This window comes from Anopheles cruzii, chromosome 2, assembly GCF_943734635.1.
Source record: "Anopheles cruzii chromosome 2, idAnoCruzAS_RS32_06, whole genome shotgun sequence".
Classification (NCBI taxonomy): Eukaryota; Metazoa; Arthropoda; class Insecta; order Diptera; family Culicidae; genus Anopheles; species Anopheles cruzii.
This window is the reverse complement of record NC_069144.1, coordinates 44119939-44145497: the sequence shown is the minus strand read 5'-3', so window position 1 is coordinate 44145497 and position 25559 is coordinate 44119939. Positions and strand designations below refer to the sequence as shown.

The window sequence follows — 25559 nt, the reverse complement described above, 5'->3', positions numbered from 1 at the left end:
GAAGCGTGTCTTCGGCGCAAGACCAATGTCTTGCGTGTGGGGTCGTTCGAAGACTCGACCGTTATAGCTGTTTGCTAGGCCAGTTAGGCGCGCGCGTTTCGTCGCCACTTGAACGACGGCAATGCGTTTATGGAACCGCGAGGAGTGTCTCGACAATCGGATGGGTAGTCAAGCAGACAAAATAAAAAAAAACATGGTCGTGACGAAGAGATCCTCGCTGCACTCTGCACCATTCTGTGGCCGCGCCTGCAGCGCGATCTTCGTCCTTTTGCGCGCGAGGCGACGGCTCGGTGCGTTGCAGTGTTGTTGGTGTTATTTTCTTCATTTCCCCGAGTGTTTTGGTGAAGGGGTGCATAAGATTGAGGTTGAGTCGGGCAGAAGAACACAACAACGCCAATTGTAAACACAGTTAACAGAAATGATTGCCGTGCCGGGGGGATGGGCGGCGTCGGAAGATTGATGTTCTTCGATCGTGCAGTGTGTCGCAGTTCGGTTTTCCTTCATTTTTCTTTTTGGCTTACACATTTTTTCGAGCAAAATTGTGAAGGTGGAGAAGACCGACCGACAGACGGCAAAATAGAGAGAACGAAACCCCCGCAATTCTCAAGGCTAGTGGTTCGCAAATGATGCGCCGCCCAAACAAGGAACCCGATCCCGTCGGGCCAGTCTCACCAATTTGTTTTAGAACAAATCGGAGCAGTAAGTCGGAATGTATTTGTGGCACTTTGTATTATTTTCTGTTTTGTCTTGTTATGCGGTGGATTCGAGAATCGGGTCGGAAACATGACACTTTGGGCGCGCTAGGAGGTGCATTCAGTTGGAACCCCCCCATTGTTGATCGATTTTTCCAAATTAAAAATAACACAAGAAACTTGCCAAAACAAACGATTCCGTTTCGAGTGTTTCGAGCTTGCAATTCAAATAATAAAATGTCACAATATTTGAGCGCGCTAATTTGGGTAAACTAACCAATTGGCACGGTAGATTAATGTCCATGTCCGTCGTGCAATGGAAATCTCGTTTCCGACCACTTTATTGGTGAGTTTCCTGTGAAACGCATGAGTAAGACGTGCTTACGTCGCGAACCACGTAATGTTTGTAATGGACGGCCGGAATGGTTCTGTTTCTGCAAACTATTTTAAAAAGCAGCACGATATTTCTGAAGCTGGTCCAAGTCGTAAAATTTCCATAAACCTTCCGGCGCATAGGCCGGTATTAGAAAGGCATTCGGCAGTGGGTCGGGGCATCGTTTGCGTACACGTAGTATGTTTTTATAGCGACACGCTCGCAAGTGGCCAGTCGGGTTAACGAGTCCCGTTATGCAGTGCAGCACGTTGGCGTTGGCGAATGTTTTCGCGGCGCCACGTCAACCGAAAACCAAAAGAAAGACGGGAACGCAATTATTACATTTTCTCGAACATTCTTCCCAACACGCGCCACCAAACTTCGCGACGTTTTGGTCGTGATTGTCGTGTCAGCATTAATTTTGTTTACTCGTCACCGAAACAGCTTATTACCGGCTTCTGTTGATCAACACACGGTCCCACTCCCATGAAGCTGTGAAACGACTACAAAACCTGTGTCGCGATCCCTTCACGAACATCAAAACAGCAAACGGCTGTAGAGGCCGTTCGGTACCCTGAAGGCACGTCCACCACTATCAGTGTTATCTTCCCGGCGACGGTGTTTCTATTGTTTGTCTCGCTGCGAAATGCGTCGAAAGTCGAGCCCTCGCCGTGATTAATGGTAATGCACTGTGGTGCGTCTTAAACCGGTGGAACGGCAATATGCTACAAAAAATGCCGTCTGCTCTGAGTGCGTGGCGAAGCTGTCCACTGACACGGGCAGCCGAAGGCCACGTTGTACGGACGGTTGAAAGCAATTTATTTTGAATTTACGAAAAGCTGAATGAAGCGTATTTTTACAACGCAGCCACATAGTGCGGTGCAGTGAGAGGTGGTAATATTGTTATTCCGTCTGACAGACCGTTCCTGGTTTGTTTGTCGGTTTTATTGGACCAAAATATCCTTGTTTTTCACTTTTAATTTCCCGGTGCGTTTGTGTACGGCTGTTTGGGAAGCGGCCAAGGCTAGCGAACCTGGCTCCTGGCCTAACCACGGAAAGTGATTCACGGAAATAGTTTTTAGTACACACCGCGGATAATCTGTTATCTATAAGTAAAATCCATTGATATGAATCTTTCTCGTGGATCTCCAACGAATGTGTTCCGTGGAAAAGGACACTTTTGGAGCACCTGATTTTAAACCGGACGCGTGCGTTTGTAGGCCATTTTGGCCAATTCTCCGAAAGCGACGCTCCAGATTGACAGGTGACAGTTGCGCAAAGCGGCGAGAAGTACATCCAGTAGATGGCGAGTAATGACCTCAACTCATCGCCTACTGTAAGCGTGCTCGCAAGATTTTCAAGGTTTCGTCTGCCACGGCCCGTGAACGGTGCCGAAGTGTTGCAGTTGATTGACTTAATTACTTGGGCCTGTACTCGCACTCGCCAGGTTTGTCCCCCTGCGTAGGGAAGGTGGTGACAAATTGGTAAAGAGAGACATTAAAATTCAAGTAATCCACCAGCCAGGGTTGGTGAAAATCCTCCGAACGCTTGCGGTCGTTTTTCGTACGTCTGGCGCTCCCGGCGAGGATTAGAAGCGGCCGTGATATAGGTAGAGTAAAGGACTCATATTTCTCACCGGTTTGAGTTGGCGGTGAAAGTGGTTGACTTAAAAATAGATGCTGCTCTCCGCGATGCAAAGAATGGACGGCGCATTGCACTGCACCACCGCGGGGTGCATTAATTACACTGCCAAGAGCGTAATCCAAGCAGAAATGGCACCTCATCTGGGCGATGATCAAAAGAACCTCCAGTAGGTGGCCGCCAAGAAGGAAAGCCTTTGTGCCGAGATTTACAACAGGTATGTGGGCCACAACTGGCCACGGATTAATAATGTGGAAGTGTACAGACCGCAACGTATGTCTCAAATCTGGCACAAAAACAGTGCTCCCTGCTGTTGATCCTTATTAATTCTTAATCGAAAAGAAATAAACTCAAAATACTCTAGTCTGCCCCAATGTTCTATTTACCATCCCGTCGGGGAATCGGCACAAAACAATGTCCGGGGTGTTTTCGTTTGAATTCGCGCCATCTTAACGACTTAACAGGTGGCAGAGGCATACCAGGCCACCTCTCCCGACCAGGCGCCCCCATTGCATTCCCATTACAGTATTTATCGTAATTTCTACGGTGCGCCCATGTGGCCATGTGCAGACCTGGCCCACCGACTCCGACTCACGCGGGACACAAATAGTGCCGCCGCGTAGGCCGCGAACCGAATTTTTCGTCCAGCCAAGAATGCCGACCGCTAAGGTATTTCTACCCCAGCGACTGGCTAGCAAGCAATTGTAAAATCTCAATTCCACACCACGGGCTTGCGGAAAGAGCTATACGATTCTGAAGCAAGAAAAAAAGGTTCAGACACACCATCCAACCCGTTTATTTACTTTGTGTACATTACGGTTAATCATAATATTTATCGGTTATTCAATTCGGCATGACTGCGACTGCGGAGGCACCGGCCTCCAGCGGAGGAGCGATGCTGTCCGACGACCTGGTCCCGATTGGTCCCCGGAGAGCGCAACGGGCTGCCAACCTGTTGTTCGGCCCGTTCGGTCCGTTTGGCGTACGCCAACGGATTCCGTACCGACGGTGTCAAAACACAGACGGAGGCCGCTAGGGATTTTCTGCGGTGATCTTTTCGCCACACCGGCCCACAATTAAACATTGTAATCTATGGTTCGAACTGGGCCGCCGTTGGTTGCTGGGTGTTAGAACACCCTCGCCTCCGGATTAGCGCAGGGCGGCGGGGTCAAGAAGCCAGCCGAGATCAGGTCGCATGTCGTGTGGGACGTTTAACAGCGCACGCATCGCCACATTGTTGTTCGGCGTAAATCACCACGCAGTGACCATGATGACCACGGCCGAGACTGCGGGTAGTTCCTTGCGACGGGGGGCGCCCCCCCCTAACCCTGGCGAACATTGTGTGAGAGAAATATTGTTGGCGTTCTGTTTTCGGGAAGTTTCCATCGCCGTTTTGGCTACAGTCGATTCCGCTAATGGCGTATTTGTCAGGCGTCTGTCGCCAAGAAACGGTGGTGCGAAGAATTGGATTTGTCCAGTTTATGAATACCCGTTTTCGTAAGACTTTCCGACCATGACTGTCAGGTGCTTAGTGGCAGAGTGGGATTACACAATCAAAGATTACCGATAATTATTAGGCTAAATATTTAAGAGTAGACTTCGTTTGAATGGTTCGGTTATTGCCAAAATATTAAAACATCCTTAAAAGCCAAACACACCTAATGATGCCATCGAATTGATTGTATTTCTTAACCAAGTTTAGCCGTAAAGGAAACTGGGCCGTAACCTTTAGCGTTATTGAACCAATTTTCGTGCCCATTGAAAGCTACGAAGTGGAGAAACACGAAGATTGCAGGCTGAGAACGTATCTTTTACTCATTCTTGTCACTTTCCATTCCCATTTATCCATTTCTCAGAACGTATGGGACACATAAATCATAAGCGGTTGCAAGTGGAGACTATTTTTACTTGCCTGTTCGGTGTTCGTGTCGGCGGAAAATGATCGAGCTGATCGCGGAAAGATGATGCCTTTATTCACCCTGACCGCTTCGTGCGCGTGAGATGCTCGACACACTTTTTTACGGCCAGCTCTTCTGGCCCGGGACATTGCCCTGGCGTCCACAGTATCCACTTCCTTTTCCTTTTGCGACTGACCCCGACACGGTCTCGACATGACACATTCTTCGTCATCGTTGGCAGCGGGAGACTTACTGACGCTCGGCTCGCCCGCTTGCAGTCTCTGGGTTTTCGGCTCTCTGATCTTGTCCCACTATTTCTGAACCCCCCGGGGGCAATTTGTCATACGCACGATTGAATGCTGCCCCGTGAAGCTAATCTTTAGTGTTTTATTCGATCGAAACATGAAGAAGATATATTGAAAATTTCGTAGAGGAAAAGTACATGCTTTCGCCATGCTTTCGGTGCAAAAAGTTGGCAACCATTGGAAATTTTCCAGTCTTTATTTCGGAAACTCGCTAATAAATCAACTCAAAAGACGGTTAAGGCCGAGACAAGATTAATCGCGGTGGTATGAATTCTATGGTCAGCAGCAGCACGTTCGGTTGCGAGCTGTGCAAAAAAGATTGTAAATTAGATGGTAAAATGGAAAGGGCTCTACTTATCCTGTAAATGAAATGAAAGCATGATTGAAATTGACGTTTTCATTCCTTTCTGTTGCTCTGTAATGCAATGTGGAAAGGGAATAAAGTTGTTTTATATTCCTTTGACAGCTTAAACGATCCTCCAAAAACAATTAGCAGATCATAATTTGGTAGACAAAGAAACGGAAGAGCGCAACAAAGTAACGATTCACATCCAGAAGAAAGTAAAAATAAAACCGTTCCGTTTGAGTGGCCGATGCTCCTGGGGTGCTGTCAGCTCTCACTTACCATCTGCTCGACACATTTCGATACTGGCACAATGGCGAATGGGCTGATGAATGATAAATGTGGTGAAACAAAGAAAGATTGATGCCGAAAGTTGTGTTTTGCTATCTTCCTGTACAGCGCATCTGGTTGGGTCAAAAGTATAATGAAAGTTTAAAGCAAAAATTGACATACTCTCGGACTAATTTTCCAACCGTGCATCACTGGCACTATTTTTGGGCCATCCAGTCCCGGTGTGTGTCACGGCGCTGATGGAAAACTGCACCGGAAAAGAAGAGCACCTCGTGCCACGGACAAAACGGTCGCACCCAGCCCGCGTGGCATGGTTGACATCATCCCGTCACAACTGTGAGCTCGTGCATGACTTTGGGAATAAATTTTCGCCCAGCTCAGGGAAAGAGATAATTCCTACGAAATTTATGACATCCAACAAGTTGTTGGTTGTCCTCCTCCCGAGGGGGCCGGCACTACGTTGTTGGAACAGGAATGGATGTCTAGTTTGAACGTCCCGCTAAAGTAAAGGATGAAAGTGTTGATCTTTGATTTTCATTTGAATGTTGAACTAGAAAAGAAATGTGGGGTTGAATGTGAAAACTGTCAACAGCCTCAGCTGCTCTCCGGAAAACACTCTTGAGCTTATTGTTTCAATTTTTATTTTGAAATGGTTTATTATAAATTAAAAAACCTGGATTTCTTCGTCACATTTGCTATCCTTATCCCATTGTTGAATCATGCATCGATGGAACAGCCAGTTTGTCTATTCTAAGTTTTCGGTTAGTGGTTTTTACTGCGATTTGTTTTTTTTGTTGCTGCGACTCTACAGTTTTCTGGTTTGTAGTTTATTTCCATGGTAATTGATTATACGGAAGCTTCTACAAAGTGTGTTGACGTACGTCTTTGTTCATTTGCTTTGCCTTAGGGCTTGCAGTAGCAGCCTACTCACTTGCCTACTCATAGTAACGATCGAACACTCTATTCCCACGCCCAGTAGCCCTCTCTCTATGAACAAACTCTGGTTCTGTGGTACGGAGAACCGATGGCAACTAAAACCCGACATTAACCAGTTCCTGTTCAATTGTAACGTATTAAATCTATTCGTACACGAAAACATAACAAAATTCCTTCCATTTTCGACATATTTGACGACTGCATACAAACAATCTACAATCCTTGAACCGGTTCCCGATAACACGGCAGACGGCATGGTATTCGTAGCCCGATATCACTAAATTATTTTATAAATCATACGCAGCGGGAAGTGACGTAAACCGAAAACTGGTGGCCACTTCGCCCCACAATTCAACGCGCGTCCGCTCGATTCCTCGATGCTCTCTAGTGCTTGCCGCGCTACTACGCCTAAAATACAGTGTCTTACGGTAGTAATAGCCAATTAGATTAAATTTTGACCATAATTTCATCCATTCAGAGTTTGTTGGCTTCCAAACGCCCAATGATGTCCGTGCAATTGTACGAAACTTAGCCAGCTGAGCACCCGATCGTTCCTCGCCCATAAACCCCTAATATAGTCAATGTGAACGGAGAGATAGCGAGCAACTGCGGGCGTTAGATGCTAGTCTAAGAGCCAAGCGGAATATTATGTTAATTATGTTTTGTTATTTTTGTTTGGAGCAAAATTCGACACGTGAAGCCAACGGGGAAGCCGTGGCCCGCCAACACACTACGCCCTAGATCGCCCGGCTTTGATGCCTCGCTGCGATCGTCTCGCTACAAGCAGCCCGCTACCGTGTTGTTTCCGACGCTTGGCCCTAAAGTGTTTTCTGGTTTGGTTATATTTGAGTTGTGAAAGTCATTAAAAAGATGTTTCGAATACGTAGAACGGTTGTTGCGTCAAATTGGAGATTACATAGAGTATTGGTGACTTAAAATACGCGTCCACTCGTCTCCGTGTTGGAGGTTTTGCCCTGTGACTGCGCCCGTCACCCCGTCACGATCTCTCAGAGATCTAGCAGAAATCGATCTCAACACATCCCTCAGTGTGGCCTCACAGTCCGCTCAGGAAGCAAACGGGCCATCGGCACAAGAGCTCCTTAAAAGCTCGCCCGACGAGCGTAAGGGTGAGTAACATTAAAATCGATGCGTTTGATGAGCGCTGCGATGGTACGTGTCCTCGTCGGTAAAACGTGAATTCAATCGTTGGCAATGGACTTCCTGAACTGCCTGCCTGCCGCTGCTGGCGCTGCAACCGAAATCGGTATCGATTTTGGTATTTGTTGTTTCACTTTTTTTGTAACGTTCCCATCTCGCCATGGCAGTTTGAGTGTTCAACAACCTTGTTTTATGATTCTGCTGTCTCTGTCTCTTTTTCCCTCTCGGTTACAACGAGTTTAAAGATTCAGTTTTCTGCACTGCCCACTGCTCGCTGCTCTTTATCGTTAATTGAAGTTATGCTGTGCCGAAAGTCCTCCATCTGCGCTTCGCTTCCTGCGCCATGTGCTCTCTTCTGCGTCTATTCCGGGTCCATGGGACCTTCTTTGGGCATGCTTCGAACCATCCGAACGCTAATGGCTTCCCCACTTCGAGCACTTTGTGTTCCTGCTGTGAATTCCACCCTCCGTTCGTGGGGATTCGTGTAATTGTGTGTAGGCCATGTGGAAACGTATATGCCAAAAATCATGACAGTCGAGACTGGAAATGGGTTTTGCATCTGCACTTGCACGGTGCCGATGTGTGTGGGTGACTGGCGGTGCGCGGAACGCAACAAAGCCTCGAATGACCACTCTCTCGCCGGTTACACGGGGAGGTATGCTGGCTAAGTGGGTGGTAGTACTAATGGTAGTAGCGGCGGTAGTGTCGTAGTGATAGTAGAAGCAGCTTAATTGGCGTGCGGTGGGACAGTGCGCACGGAACTCGTTCAGGGTTCATACTTCACGTTACAAACGAGACACGTTAAAGGAATGCTTGAATAATTTTCTAAGGAAATGACCCTGTTTTTCTTTGCTTACCCACGTCTTTTGTTCTACTTTTCGTGTCCGTAACGGTCCTAGGTTTAATGCTAAGCCAACCACACACGTCACCGTCCGTCCAACGTACATTCTGAGACACTGTCAAGCATCCAATGCCCAGTTTCTGCCAATATGGTGTTTCATTTTCTAATAAGGATTTCCATCGAATTCCGCCTGTCCCCGTTTTCGTTCTGTATACCGAGCATGAACGAACCTTAATTATGAAACGCTAACAAACTTACGGACTAACTCATTAGCCTATCATTAATGGATATTGAGAGTGAAACCGAAAAAAGCAAGGAAAAGAAACCGAAAGCTGAAACCGGGACTACAAATTCGTTGTATCTCCGAGCAATGCGCCACTTTCTGGGCAGAATGAACTAACTGAGCAGTTTACGTTTTAAAGTATTTAAGATTTTTAAGTTAAAGTTTTGCACAATCCATCAGCAAAGCAACGACCGTGATTGATCCTCCGCGCCGTGGACAAGTTGAGTTGCAAACTAAGCTTCGTTACTAAAAACCATCCCTTTTATGTACATCGGACACCACACCGTTGGCCTCGTTTCGTTTCGCTACAGTAGACGCAACTAAGTAACAACAGCGTACTCTAACGAATTGTGTACAACAGACACACCGGCCGGCCTTACTGGCTGGCTCCAGGGACCTATGACTAGACCGCCAACCGTTCAACCGCTGCGCTGCGCGAAGTGAGAGCCTTCCCTTTTTGGGGGGGGCCTTTACCTTCGGCCGGTGGCGTTTAGTATTGCTTGAGAAAACAATCGGTAACTAACGATGAGCTTCACCGGCAACGATGTGGACCGGTTCGGGGCTCACACTAACAATCGTGCTTATGGTAACCAGTTGGGGTGGAAACATTACTTCCGCATAACGCATAACTATTCCTGTACTTTGTTGACATTTCAATTGTGAGCTTTGTTTCGGTTCTGCCGCAGATTCCTCCTTCTAAGTAGTAGTTAACGCTACGAATGTCCGCCATCTTGAAACTTGGATTCGATGATCGGTGCTAGTGCGCTAGCGCTATAAGATGCGTTTTTATGCGTTACTTTTGTTTAATCTCACTCTTTAAAAATCTAGAAAATATCGACTTCTTTGCTGCTTTGTATGTGTTTGTGAGTGTGTGCCGCTGCTGTTTTTTGCATAGCAAATTTTAATGCTGCTCATCTTCCGTGTGTCCTTCCGTGTGTCTTCTTGCCGCTTGGGGCTTGTGACGCCGGCAATAGCAACAGCGAGAGGCTCGATAGCGTGACCATTATTGCAGCTCCAGTGCGATTGGTTGGCTTCTATTGTTAGTCTAAGCTGGCATCGCTAGTTGCAGCTTTCTGTTGCTTGCTGGCATTTAACATTATAGTATTTCCCTTGTATTATGTTTTACATCCTTATAGATTCGTTCAATAATGTCTATGCGTGAGCCCTGAAAACGTTTGTTAAATATTGTTTGACCCCGGCACGCCCGGTGTCTTCGCTCGCTCGGTACTGGAGACGAAGGATGCCGCTAGCGTGCCGTGCCATGTGCCGTGTTCGTTCGTTCGTTCGTGCATCGCGCCCCCGTGCACCGAACCCGTGCCTCTCACTCATGGTTAATGCTGAGGACCGCGCACAGGATGCGTAGCAGGATTTTATGCAATAGATGACGCTGAGAAGCCGTCGATGACTGCTGATTGATTGTTCGGTTTCATTTCTAACCCACAGCCCTGTTTGACTAGACGGCAATCGGTGAGAGGAATTGAGTTAGGAAACTGGACGCCCTTAGTTTTCCTTCTCCGTGTTTTTTTTTGTTTGCATTTATGGTTGATTAATCTACGCGCGGTGAAGTAAAACCCGATCGGTCGATTATGTGTCCGTATAGTGTGACTTCTTTTTGGTAGTGTAAATGATTTCCCGATCGACGGGCACTAGCACTCCATCGACCCCGGGACAGCTCGGCTAAGCCTCTAGGTACTAAACGGTTGCACAGCTGCACTAATTGGCGTTCTAAATTAGCGTCCCTAGTTCTGCAGAGTGCAGAGCTGTAGCTGTGGTTTCAGTAGCACAAATGTTGTAAACTTGATTGTACGCTCATTCGGAATTTGCACGGAGCAGTGGCCGCCCGGTGGCCTAGTCGTCCGGATCGAGACCGATCAGCTCCGCCTGCAGGCGGCCCTTCGTCTTGCAGCAGATGGTGAGGAAGAGCAGCCGGACCAGGAGCCGGAACTGCTGCGACATGCTGGTCATGATGATGATCTTCCAGAACGAGTTGAGGATGCCGATCCAGACGGCCCCGAAGTGCAGCAGCGGATTGTCGATCGTGTCACCGCTGATCAGCTCGTAGATGCGCAGCCCGATGTACGGGGCCCACGAGATCCAGAAGGAAAACACCAATGCGAACGACATGCAGTGACTGGGGTTCGCTAGGTTCTCTGCGAGTGCCGTGGCGTACTCCTTGTCGTGGATCGGTGCCCCCGATCGCACCTTTCGCATCATCGTGAAGATGTAGCCGTAGTTGTAGACGATCGAGATGACACTCGGCCCCAGGACCAGGATTGCCAGCGTTGCACTGTACGCCGCCATGTTACCCCACTCGAGCATACAGATGTTGGTGGTTTTACTGTAGTTGGCCTCGTTGTAGCCTAGCAACGGTGGGCAGCAGAGCATGGCCGCTGAGATCCACGTGAACGCCATCCAGCATTGGCATCTGGTCAAGAAAGGAGAGTAAGAAACAACAAGGGGAGAGAAAGAGAGAGAGAGGACGCCGTCAATTAGTGACCTTCGTTCGGCTCCGGAAGACGGGCGGGTGTCTAGAGGCGATCCATAAACGGAAAAAACGGAAAAAATCCAAAACAAACAGTCAGCCAGCCAGCAGCAGCTGCCACCCCTATGCGGGCTTTGGCAAGTTCTACTGCCGCACTACGAAGTGAAGGGAGCAATGTGGCGTGGGGGAAGTGCTGGTGGGTGCGCCACCGGTTCATTGCAGATGCACAGTACTTCCTTGGCCAGCCTACCTACTAATGCAACTACCGTACAAAGCGGCTCGCGGTTCTACGCTCATTGGATGTGGGCAGTGAGTGAGCAGAAGGAAGTGGACATTGCACAGCCTACAGCCTACGTTTTTTGGGAAAAAAGCAGCGAGATACGGGTGGGGCTTTACTTTTTACAGTTACAATGTCTGGCCAGTTGGCGGGCGGATTCCGGGTCCCGATGGAAACAATCGTACTGCCAACGATTGTACCCATTCGAATGTGGAGATCAGTTCCCCAAAGTCTGTGAATTGCCTGTAAACAGAATGCGGTGTGTTTGGTGCGCAAAGGAGCGTAATTGCGTGTGTGTCCACAAAAGTGTTTGTGTTGTTTAAGAATTGTGTGCGAAATTACAAAACTACTTGTACGAAAAAAAATCAAAATACTTTACAAAATCAAACCGTTTTACAAAATACGCGTTCGAATAACAAATAGTATTTACAACAATGATACAGTTGCAGGTAATAAAAAGGAAATAACGTATAAAGTACAAGTATCGTACGCGACGCTAGAGTGTAAGAAAAAAATGCGCCAAAGTAAGATAGATAAAGCAGAATCGAAACGCAATTATCCGACGGGTACGCAAGGATCAGTAAGAAAAGTGTAGTTTAACGGGCAAAAAGTATTCAAACCTTCCATTCCTAGATATTAGTGTGTTTTGTGGGGGGGAGCAGAACATCAGACACGAACAAACATCGATCAGTACAGGGACTTCCGTTCTTTCCTTTTCTCTCTCTCTCGCTCCCGAGCGTCCCGTGCACGAACGCATTCATTTCCGGTTTGAGCGGATTGGCGTGCGTTTGGCATAATTTAACACGTGGCGCATATCGTGGTGATCGTGACATCGTGCATTACGGGCGTTACGATCGATCGTGTTTTAAGGGTTTTGATTTTGGTTATCGTTATTGGGTGGCGGAAGGTGACGCATTGGAAGTGACGCACCGAACCCCGACGCACCGACGAAGAACCAGGACGAGCGGAACGAGAGAAAGAGAAAGAAAGAATGAGATACACAGGGCCAAACGGGCAACGGGTGACTTTGGTAACTATTTAATGGGAAACTAAATAAATGAAATAGATGCACATAAACGCACGCTATGAGAGATTGCGAAATAGAACGCATCGAACGCTATTGCGTCGCGCCACACGTTTCATTCGTTCCCTCAAGGGGGGATGGAATAGAGAAGTTGCTTGAACAAAAGTAGCCAAAAGTAGTGTCTGAAATTAACACAATTTCATCAAGTTGCTTAGAGGAAAATAAAACGGGGAAAAATCAGAACAGCATGAAAATCAGCATCACCACTAGGTCAAACGCAGACGAAAGAAAATCAAAATAAAGTGATAGCACACACACACACACAGAAACATGTGAAAGTGTCCTTGGCACGGAGTGTCCACCCTACTACCCGCGGTGTACTTCCGCCCATTCTAGTGAACCAAACAAAAAGTCACACGGCAACCAAACATTCTCAACTAGATGCGGTGGTGTGGTTCCATTAACATTGGTTGGTGTTCGGTTCGGTAGTGTAAAAAAGGTGATTGTGAAATGGTCATGATGGTGGTGGAGATGTACAAGTGGAGTGAGGTCGAGCTCCGGCAGCTTCTTGCCATCCGGGCGATGGGACGCGCGGATGTTTTCGGTTACGCTACTTGCGAACCGAAGAACCGTGGAAAGCTTCCACTGGCGAGGAAGACCAACATTTACCTTGTTTTGGTTTGTATCGTTTCATAGCGGAGCGGTTTCCGCACGGCCAGGTATCGATCGACCGAGATCCACATGAACGTGTACACGCTGATGGACCAGAGTGTCACCTCGAGGTAGCCCATCATCCGGCACACCACGTCGCCGTAGATCCATTCTCCGCTGAACGCCGGATACACCGAGAGTGAGACGATAAACAGGCCACATAGCAGATCGGCCACTGCCAGCGATAGCAGATAGTAGTTTATGACCTCATGGGGACCTATGGGGAAAAGAAGCCGGATTATTCACTGTCTAGAAACGGATACGGCGGGTGTTAGAGGACTTACCCTTAAAGTTAAGATATGTAGCTACGACGATGAGGTTCGAGATGACGATGGCGACCGCTAGGATGAGGATGATCGTGGCCTGCGTGAGCGCCTCCAGGGTTGAGCCGGTTTGCAGGTGACTCAGCCCATGCATCGTAACTCCTGAAACAGAGACGGGCGAGATGAGCATCGTACCCTCGCCGCATCACTGCGTCACCGGATACGGGACCGTTACCTCACATCCGGTCATGACGCGGCGTGGCGGCGAAGGGCAGTGCGTACTTTCTCGCTACCGTCGTCCTGTGCAGGTACTTTTCGATGCTACCGGACACCTACTGGACACTACTTTCGTGCCACATTAACTGAATCGATGCGCAAGCGGCGTGCTTGATTTGCACTTAACTAGTGGCAATGGAAGCTCTAACGATCTCTAAACGGCACTAAGCGTCGCTTGTCACGCAGCTGTAACGAGAAAGAAAGCCATAATCTTAGGGATCATTGACGGTGATAGTGTTGTACATCCTAATGACATTATATACATATCAATTCATACATTCAATTCGTTTAATTAGTCGTGTACGTCATAGCCCCCCGGGTCTCAGTAGCCCGGGCGACAACGGGTGCGTGTTAATTCATCGTTAGCAATCGGAGAAGCGCAGCGGAATCCCGTTCAACGGTCCGCAAAAGTCGCTTTGAAGCTCCCACTGTCGGCGCACAGTTTGTCGGCCCCATTTCCCAGGTGGCGGAAACATCGTGACAGCTTTCATCGCACCCACTCTCAACTCTCCGAGGGCCGGTGTCCGTGACATCGTTAAACTTTAAACCTCCGCACTTTCCGCAGAGTGTTTGCAACGGGGAGACTGTGTGCTAAATATGACACTCCAAACTGCCAATCGGCGGGTTGCTACCAAACGAAGTACTTCCTTCGTAACGGTGTTAATGACCGACCCACTGAGGCGGCCTTATTTATGGCGGCCAGTCAGTGCTACGATCCGATCCCCCGTCGGATCGGTGTTGTGGAAGTTCTATATCATAGTGATTATCGTACAAAAAATGCACACACACACACATGCTTTCGGCGATCCTTGCGGCTGGACGTCGCACGAAACACCTTTTGCGTAGCTGACTTCATCGGAAAGCGCCGCGCGCTCGGTACCCGGAACAGCGAACGGAAAAGCGCCGTTTCCGGTTGAAAAGCACTTAATGAACGGCCGGCATTAAATGCAATTGCATAATTGTTAAATTATTCATGCCACCCCATTACTGGCCAAGGGGACCAGCGTTGCGTGGTGGTGACGCTCGGCATCGTGTTGGTATGAAAAATGGTCACCACCGTTAACCCGGTTCGTGGGCCGGTTGCAGCGTGTTCTGTGCCGCCCAGCACATCGATTTACGGGAATGATTTTATTGCACTTTATCACGCGCCAGTCAGTAAGCAGCAAGAGTTCGTCGCGAGTTACTGCGCCTGAAGGTATGCAGCCCGGGTTGCTCCTTCACACGAGCCACGATTATGAATAAACATTTTCAAATCACACTAAAAACGGGCGGGAAAGAGAACAACGGAACCAAATCAACGCTCAACGCTCTAACTACAATGTAGTTTGTGGTTCATTTGATTTAATGGATGCAAAGTTCCGCACTGTTAGTGGTTTTGTGGCTTCTGGCGAGATTTTTGCGAACCGCGTCGAAATGCACAATCGGGAAATGAGTTGTCAGTTTTCTGGAACCGGTCCGGTGGACACTTGATCTAATTCCGTCCCCTGAAGGCCGCGCGGCGGTTTCGGGTTGCGCGTGAACCACCAGGCGTCCCCATCGCGGGCATCGCGTCGATAAAAGGGATGGAATTGTATTTCCGAAATTTCGTGTCAGCCTTTCCCAAGGTCATCCCAGCAGTTGGGGTTTCGTTTTTGCCGTAAAACCTATTTCGCTAGCAAATTCTGCGCATCATAAATAAAGCCGACCGACCGATGACAGACGATTCGCGGCAAGGAGTGACGCCAAGGACGACCAGGGTGGGAATCACATTTATGGAGCCGTTTATCGGAAGCTCTCGTTTTGAGCATGCTTTTGATACATCGATATTCGTCGTGGAACCGTCGTTTTTTGGATTGAGTTTTTTGGGCAAGCTAGGTTTTCATTTTTGGTAGACAGTTAAATCCGATGCCGGTTGAAACGAAGCCCCCGGGAATTCGTTAGTCACTTTCGAATATGATCGTAATGAAAGTGGACTCCATCGAGCATCGATCCATTCAACAGAAACGCCTCGTCTAGCCACCGGCCAAAGGGAAACCCGTTTTCCCCTTAGGTTTAAATGTCCTGTTTTCCTGTTTTTATTTAAATGCCACGCAATAAATTTTACAAACACACACACACACAAGAGGGCACGTAGCTGGTGCGTTGGGTGGATTAATATTCGCGGCGCTTTACGAGCAATTTATTGATTTCGTGATTGGCCAGAAGATTGGCCGGCGGTTGCCGTTCGCGCGATAAAGCAGACCGTTTTGAGAATGTTAGCACGTGTATTGATTGCGCCAACGGCGGCACTGATGGTGCAATCAGGGGGCGTGAAATATGACTCCTTGCTCCTTGTTTGCCCAGCCGGTGGAGGATGTCGTAGAGCTGCGTCGATGCAAATGTGTTGGCGAACGGTCGACCCGATGCTTATCATGTTTATCGACAGCGTGTTTACGATGCATCGCGATGCTTCGGATGCAAGCTACACATCCTCTTTGCCCCGGAATGGCACGTGAGTCCCGGTGATGTCAATAAAACGTTCTACCAAACTTATTATGCTACAAGTTTGCAATAGCTAGTTTGCAGCGTTAATGGTGAAATTATTGGACGCTTCATTAAGCAGAACGTCGAGCACGTAAAACGTTTGATGGCCAAGTTTTAGTTTTGCTTCCCTTGTTAAGCTCGAAACGTTACACTAAAGCTTCGACACCATCCAGCGTTACTAACTCCGGGATTCGAACGGGTTCGAATCATCCACTGGGCAAAGGGCAATGCAAAAGTGTGTCCTTTTTTCTCTGCCCTCTGCCGAAGGACACGGCGATTTAACGCCATGCTCAATGGAGTGTCCTATCGCTCGAAACCGATGAACAAACCGGGCAACCATCGGTTCCATCCCGGTCCCACGCTGTCCGTCGCCCGGAAGTGCACTCAGTGGCTGAATGGTGGTCCGAGACCAAGAGAGAGAGAGAGAGAGAACCCGGGTTTGTGGATACGAGAGGTTTACTAGCAGCGAGCCTGGTGCGAGCATTTCTCAATGAACCCGCCCTGCGTAGCACGTGACCACTCACGACGCGCACTGACCTTGGCCTAAAATGTGTGTATCGCACTGGGGACAGCAGCATCATCATCATCATCAGCATCATCGTCACCAGCAGCAACATCCAGCGTGCGCAACAGCATATAAATGCATAATCACAAACTGCGGACCAGTCCCGGGCACCAAACGGGGCTCGGGAATAAGGGAAGGAGTCCCGAGTCCACAGCAGCACCACCAACGTACCGTTCGCTGGGGTTCGTTTGGGCGTATTGTGTCAATGGAAGCGCGGCCCGGAAGAACACAGGCTCCGCTAAAGGTGCAACAAATGGGCGGAAATGAGCTTCACCGTTTTCCGGTGCCCGGACCCGACCCGCGAGGCAAATCGGAAACGGGATGGGTGGCTCTCTTATTCCCCACGGGAGGAAATGAGTTCGCCGGTGGCGGCCGAGAAGAGCGCCAGGGCAACCTATGACGTCAGTCCGGCAGGTCCCCGGAATCGGGTGCGCTCCGTTGAATTCATTCTCATTCATCCATAATGAAACAGGCAACGGCGTGGGCCGGCGGCAAGATGATAATGAATCGATGGGGTTGCGGGAGGCGACCCATTCGGGGGACCGAGCACGCAACCGGAAGGCTTTCTCGGGCAGGTTGGTAGCTTGGTAATTATTTTTACATACTCTTGTTCTGGTTTTTTTTTGTTTTCGCTTTATCTCACCGCTTCTAAAAACAGCGAGAGACTCCCGAGGGCCTCCTTTTGCCACGGCCGCCATTGTTTGTTCGGTGCCATTGTTCAGGGTGATCATTATGTGCAGCGGGCGTGCATAACTGCACCAGCACTTTGGCTTCGGCCGCTATCGGGCTTCACGGGCTGGCCGGGAGTTTAAAATAAATGAAGTTTTCTGTTGAAACATTGTAAGTGAACTCGAAGGGTTACAACCCCATCGAGCGAAGGTTATCGGTAGACGCAAATTGATATTGAAAAACTTTATCCATTATCGCTCCCGAGCGGTATCTGATGTTGCATAATGTTTTTGGAAGTTTCTAACGCATTTAAGAGAACCAGGAATTTGGTATCCGAACATCGTTTTCGCTTAAAACCGATTTTAAAATGTTGCTGCCAAACAACGCGCCAATTCAATTACGATACGCCAAAGTCTTTTGCCATCACCACTGACCCGTTGGGTCCGTTTCGATTGAGCTTCAACGGCAACCTCTTCAAACGCTCTCGGCAGGATAAACCCGACGGTGCCAAAACGCCGTGAGCCAGCTATGCAAAGGAGCTGCGCCCAACGTCCAGCTGGCAACCGGCCAATGGCGGGCGCGATGGCGCAGACGACCCGCTTTGCAATCGATTATGCACGTGATTTGTACAATAACATGTCACCAGCTTTCTCCCAGCGGGCCGCCTCCGCTCACAGCGACAGTCTCCAATTTTCGGTTCATCTTATCACCATTTTGCTGCGGCCCGGGATGTCCTCAGCAGCATCCTTCTAAACCGCATCCTTCTCCCACACACACACACACATACAGGTTCATTAGTTTCCTCACAAAATTCGATTAGCCAGAGTACGTCTCGTTGTTGCTGTTCGCATCATGTACTCATTAGGGGCGAGCGTTCCCTCGGTGGTGGTTTCAACGTCGTCCCGACCGTATGTCAACGCAACGGTCGCCGGCCTCTGTCTGTGTGTGTGTGTGTGTGATTTAATTTTCCAAATTACCCAAAAATCACACTCGTCAGATGCACTGCCCACGGTCACCGCCAACCTCGGCCATCACGTGGCACTGCTGCAACGGCACACTGCACAGGACGACCACCGGAGGCGGTCATATTTAATATGCTGACATGAAAATTAATTTACGCCGAGCGGTCTGCAGGCTTTTTCCGCGCCTGGTTTCGGGGCATCGGTTGCGAATTCGATTCCAACTATTTGTTCCCCCCAGAGGACAATGGATTGGTTTTTCGCTTTCCCGAATGTTAAGAGATTGTTCCGGCGGACATGGTGGTGTTGTTTATTGATTCGCTTTAGGCAAGTGTTTATCTTCTTTTACAGTTGCAAAAAGGGTATTATTTTAATGGGATTCGAGGAGTGGGCGCACCTTTCAAACCTCTCACCGGGAGCTCTCATTCATTGAGTTACAATTCTTTAGGTGTTTATTGGTGTTTTAATTTAAAATTTCCAGCCAACGTTCTGGGAATAAATTGGATTCACCTAACGGTGTGCTCGGTGGCGTTTCCAATAATCCTCCACCGGGCTGAAACGCACTTTCGTGAATTGGCTCCCGGCGGGCGCGTGCCAGATGCATGCTCAATGATGTTTAGTGACCAAACAAACGGTTAACGAACGGTTATCGTGAGTCTCGGGTCGGTCGGACAAGCAACAGAGGGCCAATGAAAAAGCTGTCACAACAGGCCCCAAAAGGTCTTCGGTCGTGGCTGGGAGGACATGGCAGTATCGCTACGGGCGGCCTCCTCTACAGGGAGCGCGGGACGGTTAATTTTGACTGGCGGCGGGCGAAAAATCGATTTTCCCGGCACGCAATAACCGAACGGGGAGCGACTAGATTAGATTTGACTATTTCAATTTAGCTTCCTCCGATCCGCGCTGAAGGTCGACCCTCGTGCGTACCCGTGACTGGGTCCAAAGGTCGACCCGGGACGCTTGTGATTTCATCTTGTAACAAAGTCTGCCGACTATTGGCCGTGACGGCGGGCACGGCCAGGATTCGATTAATCTCAAGCACCGCGTCCCCCGTGGCAACAATGGCGTCACCACGGGGGACGGAGGGACGGCACGGTGTCTTGTGTCGCAAATTCAATCTCCCTCACCAGCATCCCCTCATTTCTAATTACGTGCCCTGAAAAGTGGCTTCCGAACTTCTTATCACGCCCCACCGGCACCGGCATGGCAGCAGGATAATGGAGGCCTCGCACCGTGTCTTGAATAGCTGGCGAATAGCTAAGTCACCCGGCGGCGGGCTTGAATTTACATAATGTCCGGCCCAATCACGCTCACCGGCAGACCACCAACAGTGCGCGACTGGCGGCGCGGTGGCTTGCCCGGCAGGTTTTTGGCAAATGGCCAATCTACTACAGGGCAGCCGCACCCTCCGTCTTACTGTTTTCGTTACTCGCTTCTGTTGTTTTCTGTTTGTCGCCAAAGTTATGCTGCCCATTTCCACTCCGGGCGTCAACGGCGTCTCCAGGTGACGACGGCGCACGATTCCGCATGCGGCCCAGTGCCCGTGGGTCTTGGTTTAATTTGCGCACACACACACACACACACACACACGGACACAGTCAGGGTCCGTGGGCGTAATGAGAAAAGTTTACTTTTACTCTTTCGCCCGGCCGAGCCCTGGCGTTCCGGACGGGTTTTGTTTTATGGGACATAGGACTTCGCCCGTCCTGTGTCGTGCTTGGTGAAATCCTTTCGTTCCGTGGCTTTGTTCGGTGCCGAACTTTGAACAACAGAGCCGGCAACAGCGCAGAAAGCCCCAACTTACCCCGAAATGTTGAAGAGCCAGAAGTGCTTATGTCAGCGCACGCGAAACAACTTCGACTCCCGTCCCATCGGGGGTGGATATGGATGTGTGTGCGGGATGTGTGTGTCCTTTTTTGCCGACCAAGAGCTCCGCACATTCCGGCCAGGCCAGAGTACTTTCGGTGTCAAGTTTCTGATGCCCGCCCGTGATGACAAACAGGGACTTTCGGGACCCTTTGCCACGGATGCCATCGTTTTATGGGCCCCATCGTAGTTGACGCTTACTTACCGCGGAACGGAACGGTGAGGTCGGTGCAATCTGTCCGTAATCCACGTTGTGTCGATGGCCGAACCCAGCCCAGCCCAGATGGGTGAAGTAGCGGTTCTACGTCGTTGGTTGTTGACTTTCTTGTCGTTTAACACCACACTATTAAGCCAGCTTTCTATTGTTCTGAGACACTCTCCTTGAGGCTTTTTGGGCCTCCAACCGAACTACACTGAAGGACTAGTTGTTGCAAAGCGCCCGCAGACTGAACGTGCCTTGTTTTGGGTCTCGAACTGGAATCTCGAATTTCTCACGCCTTCAAGCCAGGCCAAGGTGAACGGTGTCCTGCTGCTGCTGCTGCTGCTGCTGCTGGTGCCTTCCGTGCCTGGGCTCGGATCGATCCGGAAAAGCGCGAGGAAAACTCGAGCTACCAGCACCAGGAACGTTAACCGCTCACGCTTTTCACGCGCTCTCGCGCTGGGTGTTGGGTGCTCTGCTCGCTGTTGCTCTCTCCGGAGCTTTCCCAATAATCGCACACACTCCGATTCGTTCACTCACTCGCTCACTCTCTCGGTTCGGGAAAACTGCTCCCCGTTACGATTTCCACCACCGGTTCCACACTATAGTGTTTGCTCTCGCTCTCTGCTACTGTCTGCTTCTTTTCACCATCGTGTAGGCATTGCTGCGGGATACACACGCGACCACAATGGAATAAATCCTGTGTGTGTTTTTTTTTTCTCGTTTGTTCGATGGTATTTCTCTGTGGATTGGCGAGGGCAATAAAATGGTGTGGTCAAAAGAAGTGAAGCACAAAAAATGGAAAGCAATTTTCCACTGGTCCTCGTTATGCGGCGGCAGTCACTTGAGTCCCCTTGTATTGGGCACTGCCCTGGCCTGCTGGGATGTGCGTGATTCGAATCGCCCGAAAGTTCGTCGGCAAGGTGAGCAAAAGCCTCAACCACACCGACGCAGCAGACGGGCGAACAAAACCGCTCGACGTCTCGAGGACTTCGTGGCCTTTGCCGGTACACTTTCAACGTTGGACACCATTATTCTCCACGGAGTTTCCTGGAGGAACCGAAAAACCCGGTAAAACCGGAAAAACCTGGTACCTGTCGGAAAAACGGTGACTCCGATGTCCACCCTGCGAAGGTGTTTTTTTGGGATGGAAAATCCCTTCCCCGCTATCCCCGTGCCGCCTGCCCTAAACCTGCCCCCTAAAGGTTCACAATCTGCACAAGGCGAAGGAGAAGCCTGTGCGAACTGCGGTGCGTCTAACGAACTTTCACGTTCACGCTCGTGCTGCTCACTCACAAGACTGAACCGTGACGAACCGCGGCACGAACGGATCGGGTCCTCTCCGGTCCTGTTGGGCACTCAGGGCTTTTCCCGACAGGATACACACCGCACACGCTTCGGGTTCGCATGGCACGGTGGTCCGCCCCAAGGCTCTCACTGGGAACTCGCGGCGAACGGTGTTTTGTTCCGGCGAAATGGGAGATCTAGACGGGCGCGGGTGGTATCCTGGGGCGCGCGCGTGTGTGTGTGTGTAGTTGGCCACTTTCGAGGGCTCGGCACTGGCTTGCTCCGTTGCGTAACATGGCGCCTGCGACCGGAGAAAGGGAAGATGGACGCGCTCGGCACACGGCGCGGTCACTTATGGGAACACTGACCTCGGATTACGTGGCGATGATAACATGCGGGCCGCCCGCTCTGAAGTGGCTGTGATCTGATAACAAACCGCCTACCAGAATGTAACGGAGTACATAAAATCTTCTTTGTATTTTGTCTCACGAGACGAGAACAACACATTGTAACAGGTTGTAAAACCCAGACTTTTTTATGATTTATTTTCCCCAAAACAGATAGCTTTCTTTGTTTGCATTTAACCATTTTATTACAATGCTTCATTTGAGAATAGACATTAATGCGGTAGGCTAAAGGTGGAAAGAGCCTATTTTTATATCATTCACCTAGATTCATGCCTAGATAAACGCTGCAACTATAAATAGGATTCGCTCCGTCCTTTATCAATGGATGGCAACGGTATCGCGCTGCTCGGATGCCGTGTCATGTTCGGTGCCGCTGTGCCGGGAAATATGAATGATTATGCTGAAACTCCCCACCATAAAAGATGGCCAACGACAGAGGCGTAAGGAATACCATAGAAAGCCCGGACGGAAGTGACGCTTGTTAGCGGTTTTGGCACCATCTGACGCCTAACGCCTTATCGGCATTCGAAGGACACTTCCGGATCCGTCGTCCGCGCGGGAGAAAGAGCAGAGTAAAAAAAACTAGGTTAACACGTGTCCGTATACGGCATGTGTCGTAGCGGAATGCATGTCTAAATGGCAAGAAAAGCGTGTTCCCGGAAGTAGTGTATCGATGTTAACGAAGCTACTTAGCGATCCGAATCGGATAAAGTGAGCCAACCCATAGTCTAACTAGACCCAACTAGGCTGGTGAGGCCACTCGGTGCACCTCGCAGGAAAAAATAAAAATAAACAACGGGTTGTGGAGTTTGGTAGACAAGGCCATAACGGCCGACTAAATGCTGCTCGCTGCACAACCTTGACTGCGAACTCCGGCACGACAGGCGCCTCTCCACATGCCCAGAAAAGGACAACCGTTCTGGGCGACAACAAACCCCCAAACGCACACAACCGCACACGCGCTGCTGCTGAAGAATGGGCTTGTCGAAGGGGCGCAAAACAAGAGTCGGAAGTTGAAGGACATGACGCGCGTGAGTTCGCAATGAGAACCCTCGCTGCGGGCTCGGAGGGATCCCATTTCCACAGCACGCTCCACTGGCTGCCGCATAAACGATGACGTCATTCGGTCCCGGGGATCAACGGCTCAGTTTAGGGGGCGGTGTATGGTGGCCTTAACCACACACACACACACACATCGCATTTATACGCCCTGAGCGAGCCATCCTTCACAGATAATTAAAGGAGGCTTTCTGGGATCGAACAGTTTTCGAACAGTGGCAAAACAGTTTCACAATCGAAGCAACCTTTGTTTGAAAGTATGACAGAAAATCAGCACAAGCGTTTTGGTTCCATCTTTCTTCGGCTGAATTCCAAGCTGACTCCAAATTTTCGTGATTTCAATCAGGTTACCCTGCAACTGTTTGGCTTCCGAAGCAATGCACACATTGTTTCTGTACGGCTACGCGGGCGCTACGATCGGGATGGCCATTTCTGTGCTGTACTTCGGTATGCACACCATCAACCAGCGTCGCCTCCAACATCTGGTGCTGAACAGTAGTGATGTTTTACATCATCTCTACGCATTGTAAGTTCCACCATCAGATCCGTACACCGCGCCATGCCATTAACAAACATCTTTCCCGCCATCAAGTCGAAGGATGCGTCCGGTGACCCGCAAGTACGTGAACGCTTACCGAACGAAGCTGGTCCAGCGACGGTTGCTGAAGAAGATCAATCAACTTCGTCCGAGGATTGCGCTACACACCGAGATGCCCCGCTGGCAGCTAGTCTCGTCGGCAAGTGGATCACTGCGTGCCGTTCCGTGCCCGGAGTAGTGCGAAGGACTCTGACCCGGGAGGAGAACTGCTGTGAACCCGACCCCGAAGTGCAGTCGGCTTCCACGCCATAAATCACTCCACGCTACGCCACGGTAGGAAGTACGATAAACGTTGCTCGGTAAACAGTAAACGGTTATGGGGATTCAATTGCCGACAGTTTAACGATAGCACCGAGCAAATGCATCGCGAGCGTGCACTTCTCGTGAGTGAGCGTGCGATACATTTTATCGACGGTTTTGCATTTCCGGTTCGATTCATTCCCATCTCTCAACGGTTGTTGGTAATCGTAAAAGTGGCGAGCATCGCACTACATAATGCAGATGGGCTTAGTCAGACTGCGCCGATTTGTTTATTACAACAGAAAACAAACAGAAAACAAACCAAAGGGCTCCGTGTCCGAACTGCAACACATTGGGCTGATGGAGAGATGCTGGTCCGTAATTGCAACGCTGACCCCTAGGACCTTCGAGCGTCAACCCCCATTACCCACGCGATTGACATTGACAATGAAATGGCGCAGTGCATGCCGTGCACCGATTTCGAAACAACCTGCACTCCTTCTCAAGTGGGGCCAGACAAGATGGTCTTTCTCCAGTGGGTCGTGATTCGCTTCCTCCGCGACGTGTCAACGCGTTGGACGATTTTATTAACCTCTTTCGCGCGGCCGCTGTATGCTCAATTTATTCGTTAATGGACATTCCGCCGGACGAATGGCGTTCAAGTTCGCCATTATGGCCTGCGTGCAGGGATGCTGAACGATTGATCAATGACGCTTGTGGAAACGATCAAAAGTGGCAGTTCGAACATGGCCGCTTCACTTCCGGTTGTCAGTCGGGTGATGTGATTATTTGTTAGTGTCTGCGACTTCCGTAAAACATCCGTTACACGGTGTTTGAACCTTTGAAGGCGTCTCGCCATTTCATAAACGAATGAAAAATGGAAACACTCATAATCAAGATTGCTCTCCATTCTTCCGAAGCAGAAGGGTTCATTCGCCGTCTGCTCGATCGTATGGCGCCCGCCCCTCCGCGATGGCTGTCTTCTGTGGGCAGCATAAACAAATAAATAAATCCTCTCGCGCGAATCCGTTGCCGGTGATTATTCTTCTTCTGCTTCAGCCCAGTCTGGGCTTGGTAGCCAGGAACGTAACTGCATTCGTTCGGGCCATGCCTCGTGATTACGTATTGTGGCTCTCTCTGCAGTGGCTCAACGTCAGCGGGAGTGGCTATCAGGTTTTGAAGTGCCTCTGCTTAACGTCACCCATATAAGGCGCACCAGCCACCGGTTTCTTTGAGACCACGCTTGGGGCGGCGGCGGGCAGACAAAAAAGGCAGACGTGAGAAAAAAGGCGACACGGCGAATCAGTGACAGCTTGCAATTGTTCCACACCCTTCCGACCGGCAGCCTTAATCTAGACGGACAAGTGTACCGGGGACACCGCACACCTGGTAAGGGGCTTTATTTAACTTTTGA

The 25559-nt window shown here is 49.8% G+C and overlaps 2 protein-coding genes across 2 annotated transcripts; one reads left to right on the top strand and one right to left on the bottom strand.

Annotated features, from left to right (window-relative positions):
• Positions 1-10609: 10609 nt before the first annotated feature.
• Positions 10610-13708, bottom strand: LOC128267663 (G-protein coupled receptor 52). The gene is made up of 3 exons (XM_053004549.1): positions 13540-13708; positions 13214-13472; positions 10610-11186 (listed from the first exon to the last, which is right to left on the bottom strand). Exons 1-3 carry the CDS (start codon positions 13706-13708, stop codon positions 10610-10612), a joined length of 1005 nt encoding a protein of 334 aa, XP_052860509.1.
• A 9976-nt stretch (positions 13709-23684) lies between these two features.
• Positions 23685-24083, top strand: LOC128279126 (uncharacterized). The gene is made up of 2 exons (XM_053017846.1): positions 23685-23833; positions 23900-24083. Exons 1-2 carry the CDS (start codon positions 23685-23687, stop codon positions 24081-24083), a joined length of 333 nt encoding a protein of 110 aa, XP_052873806.1.
• Positions 24084-25559: the final 1476 nt, after the last annotated feature.